Genomic DNA, 14760 nt, shown 5'->3' with positions numbered 1-14760 from the left:
AAAAAAAAATTAATTAGTTTTTTGTATTTTTTTTAAATAACTTTTTTTTATTTTTTTAAACACTTGGGAATATTGGGGAAATATCTATGCCCTTAGAAGCACAGAGCACAGGACACAGCACCACTGGACTGAACAGGACACAGCACAGGACCCAGCAGCACCACTGACCTCAGAAGGACAGAGCACAGGACACAGCACCACTGGACTGAGCACAGCACAGCACAGCACAGCACAGAACTTAACTGAACAGCACAGAACTTAACTGAACAGCACGAGATATAGCAGGACAGAGGACCACCTAACACACCCTCCCTCTACCCTGATCAATGCCCGAGTGAAGATGGCGGCGACTAGCGGGGAATTTATAGGATCCGAGTATCGCAAGATCCGACAACAGGATTATGAGTCAGAGCCTCAGTTTCAGATTTGAATTTGGCGCCAATACCCGGATCTGTCTCGGATCCGACTCGGATCGGCAACGTTCGGGTGGGCTCGGATTTCATAAATCCGAGCGCGCTCATCTCTAATAAAAATGGGAACACACAGAAATCCACAATAGGACCAAAAACACCAGTGGAGAAGAAACCAGAAACCAAATATTATAGTACATCACCCTATTACAATGATAAGGGTGTAAGCGTACCAGATGTAAATGTTGCAGCTTATCTCAAATAATCACATTGACTGAACTTGCAGAACTTCCATGTGGTATAAAAACACCCAGGACACACTAATATAGATGTATGCGTACCAGAAATCAGATCTTTTCAGCTTGTCTCTGCAAATGTCCCACAGCTTGATCAAAAACAGGTCACATGACTGGATACACAGCTACCAGCCTCAGGAAGTAAAGCACACAAGGGACCATAGATGTAATATCAATAGTGCACCTTACCTTTCTTTTCCAGGATCTGTCTATGAAATACATGCAGGTGACGCTGGCAAGAATCCAGTCCCTTTCAGCGAGACTATGGAAGACCAAAAAAGCTCCTGGTTTGTGAGACTGGTCCACTCACATCTTGTTCTTATCTGCTCCTATACACTGTGCTGCTGAGATGTAGCACAGTGTATAGGAGCAGATAAGAACATTTTTATACCGATATACAACACTATTGTGCGCCTCCTCTTCCATCTTTTTTTACATATATATATATATATATATATATATATATATATATATATAATATTTATATTTTTTCAGGGGACAAATTGTGACTACTACAGTACTGGGTCAGAACATCTCCAAAATGGCAGGTATTGTGAGGTGTTCCCAGTATGCAGTGGTTAATACATACCAAAAGTGGTCCAAGGACGGAAAACCAGTGACAGGGTCATGGGTGCCCAAGGCTCATTGATGCATGAGGGGAGCAAAGGCTGGCCTATGTGGTCCAATCCAACAAAAGAGCTACTGTAGCACAGACTGCATTAATGCTGGATATGATAGAAAGGTGTCAGAACACACAGTGCACTGCAGCTTGCTGTGTATGGGCTACATAGCCACAGACTGGCCAGAGTGACCCCTATTCATTGTTGAAAGCACCTAAAATGGGCACGTGAGTGACAGAACTCTACCATGGAGATTAAGTACACCTCTTCATGTCAACGGTATTCCCTGATGGCAGTGGCCTCTTTCAGCAGAATAATGCGCCCTGCCACACTGCAAATATTGTTCAGGAAATGGTTTGAGGAATATGACAAAGTGTTCATTATGTTGAATTGGCATCTGTGGGATGTGCTATAAAAACAAGTCCGAGCTTGGAAGCTTCACGTCGCAACTTACAGGACCTAAAGGATCTGCTGCTAATGTCTTGGTGCTAGATACCCCAGGACACCTTCAGAGGTCTTGTGGAGTCCATGCCTCGGCGGATCAGAGCTGTTTTGGAGGCACAAGGGGGACCTACACAATATTATCTGTTGGTTTTAATTTTGTGGCTGATCCATGTATGTTTCACTTTTATCCATCTTGTCCATTTTTATAAAGGGCTCACTGTGTATGTTTCGTAAACCTTACATCAACCTTAGAATTCTAAACACACGGAGACTTGTATAAGTTATTAAAAATTGCCAGAACTTTTATTATGATTTTAATTTTAACTAGACCTATGGTGGCGGAGAAAGGGCACTGCGAAACAACTCTCAAGCTGATAACACTATCACGAGTGGACTGGCGCAAACCGCCGTACGTCCACAACCACGGGGAACAAATCCCAACATAACTTTGCGCTGAGTTGGCGTCAGAGTGACTGCCCCTTTTAAAACCCACGCTGCCCTCCCTCACCGAGCCGGACAGGGACCCTCCTCACCGAAGGGCCAAAAAGGGAGTTACTGGTGCCTCAACGGGGTGCAGTGACCTACGACAACTACCAGTGCGCCCACAAATCAGCCACTGAACGCAGTGCCTTCCTACCGCAACATAACCGGAAATACCAGACCAAGGAGTGGGTGGGTGGGATCTCGTGCTGTTGAATGAGGCAGAACAGGAAGTACAGCCTACTATATCAATCAAGGTCCCGCCCACTGGAGTACACATTGGTCGGGCCAACCTATGTTAACCCCTTCAGGTAAGTGTTCAGCTTACTACAAACCCTGTCGCCCTTTAAGTGCATTCGTCCTATTCAGCCTCATTTGTCAATAAATGAATATAAGACTATTTATGAATTATGGCATCTACCAGAAGTGAGGGAGTGGTCATGTCTGGGTTCAAAAACTTTTGCTAAAATGAGGTGAATAGCATATACTTGCCCACTTTCCCAGAATGTCCTGGAGACTACCGAATTCAAGTTATTTCTCTCAAGAGAGCAAGCTACCTCCCACATCCTTCCCACTTCCTAGCTAAGTGCGTGGTATAGGGATTTTGATGAGGCGATTCATCACAAAACACGTAATTTTGGCCCTGGTCCGTGATGTGATTGTGCCATTTTGCCACAAGGTTGAATCTCCCAGAGAAGAGAGACAGAAAGTTGGCAACTATGGCATAGTATTAGTGATCCACCTAGCAATGCTTTGTTTTAATGAGAGCAGAAGTCATTTACAAAGTGCAAAACGAAGGGGCTTGTGTAATAACTATATTAAGGGCATGTGAGCCTCCACTTTCTGCCATCCTTGGCTCAGACCTCTGTACATTACACATCCTACTCCAAGAGGAGAGGTGGCATTGTCTGCTTAATGGCACTGTAGAACATGTCAGATGTCTTAAATAACAGCCAGGTGTCTGGGTTGAAAATGTCTGTTTCGGATTTCTTTGTAAGAGGTCTGACTGACCCAAGGAATTATAATGGTCTGACTTATGTCAGTTTTGAACAACGTATTACTAACTCTCACCTCATTATCTGTTATTTACAGCAGCTTTACCAAAAGCCAATTGCTTCACAACTCGAGTAAAGTGGATCCCTGTGTAGAAGTTTACAATCTGCCAAGGGGAATTTTGTTCTTTTTAAACATAACTGTTATCATAAGTATTAAAAAACACAGAATGTCATTTCCGGATTGTGACACAAGATACATTCTGGCAGCATGAGAATACATCTGAGTTATTCTGCAGCTGGGGGAGGAACCGGCCCTACACTCTAAATTAATATCACCTGGGCTTTTGGTTAATGGCTTCTCATTTCTAGAATACCTGTGGGACTCTTGTGGGCGGCCTGCTTTAGACGTGTTTATTTAGAAATACCACCATCCGGCTGAGTCATTCTACTGAAAACCTTCATTAAATATTAAACTAATACAGAGATAATGTCTATTAACATGAATTTAACATATACTAAAATAGTTAGTCATATATGTCTTGTCATATGTGCATTGCATGTTTCTGAATCTGGTCAGTATGCTATGAATAGTATACATATCCTGTACACTACATGTGTTGCAATTTTATGGTAATTACTAGTTTTCCCACATAGAGTGAAACAACAATCAGTAACTGGAATAGCAGCATTGTCAGCATTGAAAAAATAATGCAAAAAAAACCACAAAGAGACCGGATATTACTATTAATATCTGGACATAAGCACACATTCCCATGGCACAAACACATTTTTCCAAACATTGCATATCAGACATGATCACATATTGCCACAAACATATTACAAATATGGAAACACAGTATTTTATTTGTAGTTTATGTGCATTATTATTATTATTATTATTGTTCAACAAATTGCACACAGATTGGAATAGACACATCAGAGACACGTTTAACTATTCCCCTCTTGTTGCTGGAATATGGACAGCAGAGCTGTATAAATCATACTTGCCTACTTTTTGTGGTAGCTATCCGGGAGGGGGTCCATCAAGGGGGCGTGGTCACTCGTGGTGCGCCGTTAGGCCCCGCCCCGGTCAATCTAAGGCCATTTTAGCCAATCACAGCAGGGGGCGGGGCCACAATGCCGTGTTTAGCCCCTCCCGCCATCTTCAACAGCGGCGACTTCTAGATCCGGGATTTTTGCCTGCTCTCTCGGGAGTACGGGAGAACTCCAAAAAATTCAGGAGTCTCCCAGACATTCCGGGAGAGTGGGCAACTATGGTATAAATCCCACCTCTTAGTACAATGTGTACAGCTAAAAGAATAGGTTTTGGCCCTGCCAGTACCACCCACAGATGACCCAGAGCACACCTGGAACTTCTGCTTCATACCTCATTACATTCTTAAAGGGCTAGTAGCATTTTCCTGGCCAGTTCCCTGTTTATTGTTTGCCTATCTCCAGTTGCTTGTGCTGCCTGTGTGGGTATTTCCATTGTTCTGTTCATTTACAGGTATAGGCAAATGAACAGGGGTGTGTACAATAAAGGCGTGTTACACAAATGCTGCTCATACAAACCTGCAGACAGGCGCATATATGCTTGTTAGGAGGCGTATCTTTTGTACTTACTACAGAGCAAGTGCAAATACAAGCTGATCATGATGACTTGGTGTAATCCAGGCGTATATGCTGCCAATGTTGAGGTGTACAGCTCCATATGGGTTATTTGCTCTTTATTTAGCGTAATATACACCCATTATGCCAACAATAGCTCTAATGTAACCATAGATATTTCATACTTTTTGGTCTTCCAGTAACATTTGGCAGCAAACTGGTTACAATTAGAGTTCTTACAATTGGTCAATTTTACTGACATCTTTTGAGCAGTTAAGTTTTGAAGTCAGAATCCCTTAATTTGCAAATCTGTAATCGGCAAATCTGTCATGCCTTAAAGATACGATTCAGCTATGGGCTCCCAACCTTTCCTGGTGCTCCTATGAAAACCCATCTTTTACCACTGAATCCTAATACGATTCACACTGTTTACATCTTACTAATAAACCAGTTGGTTGACAACAACTTATCTTCTCTTCGATTAGAGGGGTAGTTGATTTGGGAACATTAATAGCTGAGGAATGGGCCTAGGAAATGCATGAGATGCTGCTCTTTTAGTAAAATTTCAGCAAATAGAATCTTATATATTACGTAGGGTTTATATAACTCCCAAAAGACTAGGTACACTTGTCATTGGGACTGATATGTCCTGCCCAAGCTGTCTTGCAAGAGGTATGTCTTCTTGGTATCTTTCATGGTAATGTCCTGTTATTGAAAGATTTGGGTTGGCTGTCTTTTAGTGTATAAACAAAACTGACATTTCTGTATGTACTAAATAGCAATATTTGTTTCACCCTTGCCAGCAGTATTAGATAAATTGTGATTAATGTAATCACCCTTGCTAAAATTTGTATCACTAGAGTCTGGATGGCTCCCTTAGGCCCAGCCTTCAAGGTGCAGGTAAACTTGGTAAATTAATCCATTACTCATTCCACTAGAAACACCTTAGCTGAATGTGAACAGATCTGGTTTAGGAAGAATAGTTCCTTTTTTGCTTTGGGACTGGACAGTGTTACTGTTTTCATTACCCAGGTGTTCAGTTTATTTGCTTTTACTTCAAATTTGCTGTTTTATTTTTGAAATGTATGTTTTATGTGAGAAACACATAACATGCATATACTTTTATAATCTGCTACAATGATGTTGTATTTCTTTGTCTTATTATCGCAAAATTTAATAGAACAAACTAGTTTTTATTTAGATCTTTTTTTAAGCACGTAAAGGGTTTTGAAATGTAGTTTCCTGTATAATGTGTACTTGGTTCATATACAAGTTATTCCATTCACCTGACTTCTCACATCTGTAAGGGCATGAGTGCAGGGTAAAAATGCCCTGTGGCCATCTGTTATGTCGGGGAAAACCCCCAAATGTCCTACTAAATATCTTACTCTGAAACACGAAGTAATGTTTTTGCAGTTGGCCCCAGAGTAAGAGCTTTCTTATGCCTAGTTCACAATTAGCTAGGAATTACCTGGTCCCCCATTCTCTTCACTTCAGGATTGTATATAGATTGTAAGCTTGCAAGCGGGGCCCTATTACCTCTTTGGCTGTCTGTTAATACCCAGTCTTTTTTTATTGCTCTGTTCCCAATAGTAAAGCGCTGTGGAGTAAGCTGACGCTATATAAATAAATGATGATGATAATAATAATAATAATAATAATAATAATATCAAAGAATCATGAAAAGTTCGGTGTGAGAGATATTGTAACCATTGGCCCAGAGCTAGATAGTATAAGATAGGGATATACCTCCTGTATATAATGCAAATGTGATTCAATAAAGTATCATTAAAAAAAATGATTTGTATATGCAAAATAAAATTAAATATATGTAATTAAAAATAAAAATCCAGTTGTTGCTAACTCATTAAGCATGCTATGATCAATAGCAATCAATACACCTTTAAATAACAAATAATTATTAAGGTACAACTTAAATATTTTTGGCCCCAGTGAGTCATATAATCCAGCAATTCTGCTCTGGTGCCACCTACAGGCAGAATACAGAAAAACCACCTGACAAATTCAATTAATTAATTTAAAAAAAAAAAAAAGTCCATATTATTTAGTATAGTAACTTGGGCATTACAAAAGGTATTATAATGTGCAGCACTTCATATTTTACTGTGAAACTGTAATAGCATTGCACCTTTGTATATTGGCTAATAGCACTTTCATTAAGTGAGGTTTTTGTTTATGCAATTATATTATTGTTTGCAATCAACAGGTCAAAGTGGTAAAAAATAATGTTTGGCTGTACTGTGTATAACTATGTTTTAATGTCAACTGTTACATGATGCAGCTGTGTCACATGTGTAATGAAATAATACCAAAATAGTTTCAGCACATTAAATAATACAGATAATATACTTTTTGCATTGCTCTATATAGACACCACCACCCTATACATGACCACCCAATTCCGTTCCACAATGCAGGACGACACTGAACTCTAATTATTCTTACTGGGGTTCTCTGTGCTGTTTTGTTCTCTAAACAACAAACCTGATAAATCCCACATGTGAGCTTTAGCCTAAGTTTGAGTTGTACAGGACTGCTGATTAGATGAAAGTCTTACATATTTATAGCTTGTTTATTTTTCTCACAATCATTTTATATTTATTTCCTTCTACCACAATTTATCACTCTAATAGCCTCATGTTTTCCATGTTGACCGGTCACCCACAGAGATCATACCTGTTCAGGTGGCATGTTATGTACTTCAAGGTGTCGTGGTTCGGTTCTGGGAGGTTTTCCACCAGCTCTTTCATGGTTTGCACCCTCTCTGCTACATCTGGAATTTCTATTCAGAGAAACATGAGGATTATTTATGGGTGGGTAACAACTGTCGCAGAGCCTTACTTTATATTTCTTGTGCCTGGTTACCTCATACTTGCCTACTCTCCCGGAATTCCTGGGAGGCTCCCGGATTTCGGAGAGTCCTCCCGGACTCCTGGAAGAGTAGGCAAACCTCAAACCTCTCGCATTCGCCGAAATTCACTCACGGCCTTGAACAGTGGGGACGAGGCGTAATAGCGTCATTATGTCCCGCCCCCGCTATTCAATGCCGTGAATTTCGACATTTTATAGTGGGGATGGGGCTATGGTGGCGCTGTGACCTCACCACGCACCCTCCTAGCCCCGGTCACATGACTTTTTAAATTTTAGCATGTATGGGTTACCTTCTAGACACAAAGCCATATATATTAAGGGGGTATGGTCAGCAATAAGATTCGCTGGGTTCCTCTTTGGTCTTCCCCACTTTTTTTAACAATTTATTGTTGAAATCATTTATTCCATGTCCACTAAGTGGAAATGAAAGTCAGTCTCTCTCTCTCTCTCTCTCTTCTCTCTTCTCCATCCCCCCCATTTTCAATGAACATTCCAGAACTCCTAGGAGCATAGTTACTAAACTGCAGGTTTGAAAAAGTGGAGATGTTGCCTGTAGCAACCAATCAGATTCTGTCACTTTGTAGAATTTACTAAATAAATGATAACTAGAATCTGATTGGTTGCTATAGGCAACATCTCCACTTTTTCAAACCTGCCGTTTAGTAAATAAACCCCCCATGTTGAAATGCAAGGGGTCCAAATGCATTTATTTAAACTCATTTTACATTCAGAAAATATACAGCGATAGTGCATCTGTGAAGCTCTGCTCCATCTACCACATCCTGTGACTGAGCTTGGCAGATCGATGTTTGTGTTGCAGGCGCTGCACCTTTTCCGATCGTATAATGTATATACTGCACTGTTTATAGCTTATTGTCTATAGGGACTGTTCTGAGACTGTGATGCATTGTGTATGTTTCACAGATCATCGTAAATATTTTGTTTTTCCAGTCAGGTCTGATATCATTATGTGGGTTCTATCTTTCTACTTTGTACAGGGGATAGTTTGGGAGCTGATTGGTGATGGAAGATACAGATCAGCAGACTACAACCTTTCTTCCTTATTCTATGTTGGATTTGGCCGCTGGGCTCCACTACTTTTTATTTGTAAGACTTAAAGGACATATATTGCTTTATTTTTTACTTGTTATTATCATTATTATTAATATTATATTGCATGAATTATGCGCACTTGTGTGTATCTGCCTCCATCACAGCATATACTATATATTTAAATTCTATTCCTATATAAAAAAAAAACTGCACAAAAGACATGTGCACACTGCCTATCATGTCTAATGTAATACATTTGTATGTTCAGCTGAATCACCATACCCATAATGTTATTAATGTTCTATGGTATCCCATGTCATCCATGTAATGTATAAAATATATAATGTATTACTTTATGTATATAAAATAGGATCTACTTACGAACAGCAGATACAAATTCATCAAACATGCTGAAAGGAATGAGCGGCTCAGGAAGTTCACGGAAGAACATCTTTAGCGCACCAGTGATGACGTGAATATCTTCCCACTCACTGCTGTTCAGATCCAACTTCTCCTCTGCATTATTCAAAATACATGGTATCTAATTATGAAGCATTGGCGCAATGTAGAAAGCCAATAATATGCATTAAGCTAAATAAAAAAAGTGTTAATGTTACTATCCATAAACATTGTTCTTTCATTTTAATTAATAAAAAGATGATTTACATTTTATTATTTGTTTCTTCCTTATGACTGAAATACAGTACTTTTTAATTATGTCATTAACATGCTTGTGTATTTAGGATCCAGCTGAAGCTACAAATAAAGAAGTCAGGGCTGTCATGAGCCCCTTCCATATTAATAGCTCTGACTCTGGAGGAATTTGGCCTTAACAGAATTCCCGCCATCATTTTAGCTCCTCCCAGAATTCATACCACTCCACAGAGCAGCATGAACTGATACTGTTGTTGTCCCAGATTTTTTATATACTACAAATTCTGTGGAATGAGGAATTTCCAAATACTGTGCACAATGGCTATTCTGCGGAATGGGAAAGCAAAAGTGGAACATCCGATTTTATATTGCTGGAACTTAGCTTCTCTGTGAAACGGCTTGTGTATAAATTCAATTTACATACAATTTAACAGACCTCGGCAGCCAACCCGTTGGTATTAGAGCTGCCCTAAATGCGTTTTACTCTGGAACTCAGTTAAAACTTAATGCTGCAGAGAAGCTATAACAACATTTTTTTTAAATTCTGTCTTGTTTTAGTGTCTTTGTCAGAAGAAGCTGCATCTTGTCATTACTGGTTATTTTATTGCCATACCACACTTTAATGCAACAGTGATTGCCTGTTATTCACTAGATTTACCAGTAGGTGACAGTGTCACACTTTTTTTAATCTGGTTTATGTGACTCATGAGGGCCTAGAAGACAACATAACACTATGAATAGCAAAAACAATAGTGGCACTACTACATATACTTAGCAAAGCATCAAATATGGAGCAATAACTAAGCTGTTATCCATAAAATAAAATTCTATTCTGCCCATATACACGTGATAGCACAGACAAAACAAAATAATGTGTCAGCAAGCTCATCATAATAAAGACAAACCAGAGCCATATTAATATAATAAATACACAAACATAACTTTAATACATAAACAAACAACAGAATAACTGAAAAACAAAAATAGAACATATAGAAAATCTGGTAAAATAAAAAATGTATTTTATTGCATACTTGCCAACATTTCTTTTTCTTTTTCCGGGAGATGCCGGCTGGGACGTGGGCGTGCAGGGGGCGGGGCGGCGAAATCGCGTCATTTTGGCCCCGCCCCCGTGACAGAATGACGCAAATCGCGTCATTTTACGATTCCGGGTGAATCGCTGTGTTTAAACTGAATTTTTCCCACTTCATATCAGGGAGATTGCCACACTCGTCTGGGAGACTCTCGCAAAATGCGGGAGTCTCCCGGACAATCCGGGAGAGTTGGCAAGTATGTTTTATTGTAGTGTGATGCAAGGTCTTGGGGAATTCTGTAAGAGTGCTATATACTAAAGTATACACAAATGTGAATACATTTTAGGACTATAATAGCTAAACATGAAAAAAAAAAACATGTTCGTCCTTTGGGAAATAAGGCTTACCTGCCATCATATGAGCAGGCAGCACCAGTGCAGGGGGTGATAACGGTACGAGGGGGGCCCCGTGGGGTGTGCCTAGCACTTTTGAAGCACTAGGCTGCCCCGTTCTCTCCTCGCCTTTATTGGTGTCCAGTGGCGGGACAGAGCCCTCAAATCGGTATGATGAAATAAATATTCTGTTGGATTCAGTTATAATATCACGGGTCCCAGAGGAGGGCTGGAAAATTTTACCCCCGGGAGCAAGACTCGACTCAGCAGCCTATTAGGAACATTTTAAAGGAAAAAACATGCAGGTGTCCCAGTAACCCAGCCCAAGAATGCCCACTATGGGACCGTTCCGGGGGGCCGATGCCCCCCAGCCCAGCCTGCCCCTGACTGGTCCCTTATAGTGTACCCATCACCAACATACACCAAAGTCAGCCAATTTGTTAGCTTAACCAATTTCCATATATATAATATGATATCATTGAGATATGGGCACGGTGGCTCAGTGGTTAGCATTTCAACCTCCCAGTGCTGGGGTCATGAGTTTGATTCCCAACCAGGGTCTTATCTGTGTGGAGTATGTGTGTTCTCCCTGTGCTTGTGAGGGTTTCTTTCCACACTCCAAAAACATACTGGTAGGTTAATTGGCTGCTGACAAAATTTACCCTAGTTGTGTGTGTCTGCTAGGAAATTTAGACTGTGGGCTCCAATGGGGTAGGGTCTGATGTGAATGAAAAATATTCTCAGTACAGCATTGGGGAATTGGTAGCGCTCTATAAATAAATGCATGTGAATATTAGTTTCAGCACACTTTGTGTAGGCAACTGGTGAATTTAAAAGTCCCCTACCCAAGACAGCATTCTTTACTACCTTGGGGTACACACTGGCAACAGAACATCCTCAATTGACTCCTAGATCTCTCCTACTTATATATGAAAATATTTCATGTTGTAGATTTAGGATTAGTGGGTCTAACAAAGTAACAGGCACAGTGGGTGAAATGTGGTGTGCAGACTGGCTTTTGATTCTGGTTGGTAATGGCATGAGTGCATCTCACATTATGTAAACCATTCTGTTGAACAAACCTTACTTGAGTCTTTCCAAGCATATTATTTAACCATGCATAACAGTATAATTTAGAGCAATGCGGTTAGTCAGAACCAGTGACACACAAACACACATGTAAAGCGATTACTGAGCAGTGACAGTCAATAACAGCACTGCAACATCAGACACATTACTGGCAGACATGGACGGGAACGGCTGGTATAGCAACATGGTTGGACACATAAGCTGGGACATACACAGCCATGTGGCTACAAAACAAAGGGATACCTTGGGTGAGCTGTTCCGGAAAAAGGTACCGTCCATCCGTTGTTACTGCCCTCTCTGTAAAATAACAGGTCAGCCTACTGTTTAATTACAAGGAATAAGGAAGTGGAGTGTAGGCTGCTTCTGGTCGTGGGAAAAGTATGAATGTTGCATAATAGTTTATCTGGCCATAAAATAATGGTTCTGGAGTAGAACAGTAAGATGGAAGGTTATAAATCATTTTTGCTACATTTTAATTTTGGAAATAGTCTTATAACACCAGCTCATAAACCTTGTTCACAATCCCTGCTACAAGTCCAGTATGATAATCTATGAACTGATACACTTCCACATGAGACTACTTACCTCTGTCTACAATGAACCTCAGTTTCTGTATGATGGACAAGTTTCCATTCACCCTGTAAATCCCATCCACATCCAGTCCTAGGATAAACAGAACAAGCTTTAGAAGGATGACTCCAAACTGGCTGACTGGTTTATTTTATATATGTGTTTGGTTGGTTTAGTCCCTGAAGACAGTAGTTAGGAAGCAGTCATCTAGGGGTCAGTGATATTATCACAAATGGAGGTTATACTTGCTGCTAAATGAATATATACAGGATAAGATGTACCCCAATTTGATTCTCAGCATGTTCATAATGTGATTTTATCTAGATGAGACTTGTTATATTTTTTCTTCTCAATGATTATATTGCATTTTATGCTATCATATGTCTACACTGGTTTTAGGAGTAAAGAAGTGCCACTTGCATGTAGTATCTACTGCAATGAAGTAGCAAAGATGTAGAGTTGAAATTACTATTTAAAAGGAAGACTTTGGCTCTCTATCTGTAACAGATGCAGGCTACTGTCTGTAAAATTCTGCAATGGGTAGAGATAGACTTAACCACAAAGGAAATGTACTGTCCGCCTTGGCTGTCTATTGGCCAGGCCATAGCAAGTCTCAGCTTAAGCCATCTGCCAAGAATGCCTCCACCCGCTGTAGAATTCTACTGACAATAATATCTGGTTTATTAGAATTGGAGCTCAGGTAGACGCCTGTAGTATATCATACATTTCTCTGCTAAGTGAGAGAGAATAATAATATATGCAAAACGTGACATTTCTGTTCTAATGTAACAAGGGTACTATTCTGTACCTTTTTCATCTACAGCTTCTGTACAAAGTCGTACAAACTTTGGCACTGTACTGTGTTCTCGATGACAAAGAGCATCCAGACGGCAGCCAAACACTTGATCTATGGAACAGAAGAAAGATCATCAAAACATTTATATCCAGATCTATTAAAAAGTGTTGAAAAAAATCACATAACAGAGACAGGATTTGACAGCTGAAATGAGCTCATTGACATATATTCAAACCACGCTGACAATGACCTAATTTACTTACATATATCCTGAACAGTTCTGAGTCTTTCCTTAATTGTACTACTATTCCTCACAAACTACTCATTTGCTAACTGAAAATTCTATCTATTAAACTGTAAGGAAACAAAAAGACAGAACATTGACTACGAGTCGATATCACTGCTACATGACAACATTCTATATATTAAACTTTAACAAAAATAGACATTTTAAAGAGGTATATTTTAGAAATATTTACACAATATTTGTGTTTAGCTTTCAATACCTGAAAAAGTCTTCATTAAACTGAATTAATGTTTCATTTTTACAAGCCTCTTCAATAAGTAAGTTGATTAACTTGATTCTGTTTTCCAGAGTGAAGGAGGAACAAACTCTGGATTTTCATAGGGGAAAGTCGCCCTCGCCTCCTGCCACCCACAAATTGCTATATTATATATTTCATCTATCCTTTTGATACATGCAACATGAGCACAAACATGTTAATGACAAGCAGAGTAATTATACTGTAAGCATACAAACCCAGAGGATTGTAATAAACAGCAAAGTTTATTTCTTGGATATAGTTCTTAAAAAAAATATTTATCTGACTTTAGTTAGTTATATATCACTGAAACCATCATATTATTGCCAAAATTATGCCGTTTTGATTTATTAATGTTTCCAGGGTGAAATGAGGCCAATTAAAAAAAAAATACTCACTTAATGTCTATATATAATGAAAAGCCCCCTCTCAAGAAACTACACTAGGATAAATATTCTGATGGTATGGTACATCTGACATACTTGCATAGGGTCTATTTTACCCTTCTCAATCTTCATAAGATAAACATAAAAGTCCCAAATGTCATATTGCCGACTGATCCTTTTTACACCTAATTTGGACTTGCCCTAGGCAGTCATTCTGGGCTGTTGGGAACATATATAAAGTTTGACCTGATATATTGCTCACAATAGTTGAAAGCATCTACTTTGTTTTCTCATCTTCTATAAAAAGAGATGGATATTATATGCATGGATGAGGCCTCATCCACCACTGCTTATGAAATGATTGCACATATTAACAGTGCCCAGTTAAATAGCTCAAGGTCTGCTACACACAGGTGGGGTGTCCTCTGACTAGCTCCTCTTTTAATTTTGGTGGTTTGCACTTGCTTATCCCATGCCATAGGCAAACCGAGGGGGGGTT

The 14760-nt window shown here is 39.6% G+C and overlaps 1 protein-coding gene across 5 annotated transcripts in view; it reads right to left on the bottom strand.

Moving 5' to 3' along the window:
* ARHGAP9 (Rho GTPase activating protein 9) overlaps positions 1-14760 on the bottom strand; it is a 125696-nt gene that overhangs the window by 19182 nt on the left and 91754 nt on the right. For 4 of the 5 annotated variants that reach the window (XM_075199373.1, XM_075199375.1, XM_075199376.1 and 1 more), the window contains 5 exons: positions 13346-13444; positions 12553-12630; positions 12211-12264; positions 9180-9314; positions 7551-7656 (listed from right to left, as the gene is read on the bottom strand). In XM_075199373.1, coding sequence (XP_075055474.1) covers positions 7551-7656; positions 9180-9314; positions 12211-12264; positions 12553-12630; positions 13346-13444 — 472 coding nt within the window. The remainder of the gene's footprint in view (positions 1-7550; positions 7657-9179; positions 9315-12210; positions 12265-12552; positions 12631-13345; positions 13445-14760) is intronic. The other variant, XM_075199374.1, reaches the window with a different exon arrangement.

The sequence above is a fragment of the Mixophyes fleayi genome, chromosome 2, assembly GCF_038048845.1.
Source record: "Mixophyes fleayi isolate aMixFle1 chromosome 2, aMixFle1.hap1, whole genome shotgun sequence".
Lineage (NCBI taxonomy): Eukaryota > Metazoa > Chordata > Amphibia > Anura > Limnodynastidae > Mixophyes > Mixophyes fleayi.
The sequence above is the reverse complement of the archived record's forward strand: the minus strand, read 5'-3'. Positions and strand labels throughout refer to the sequence as shown.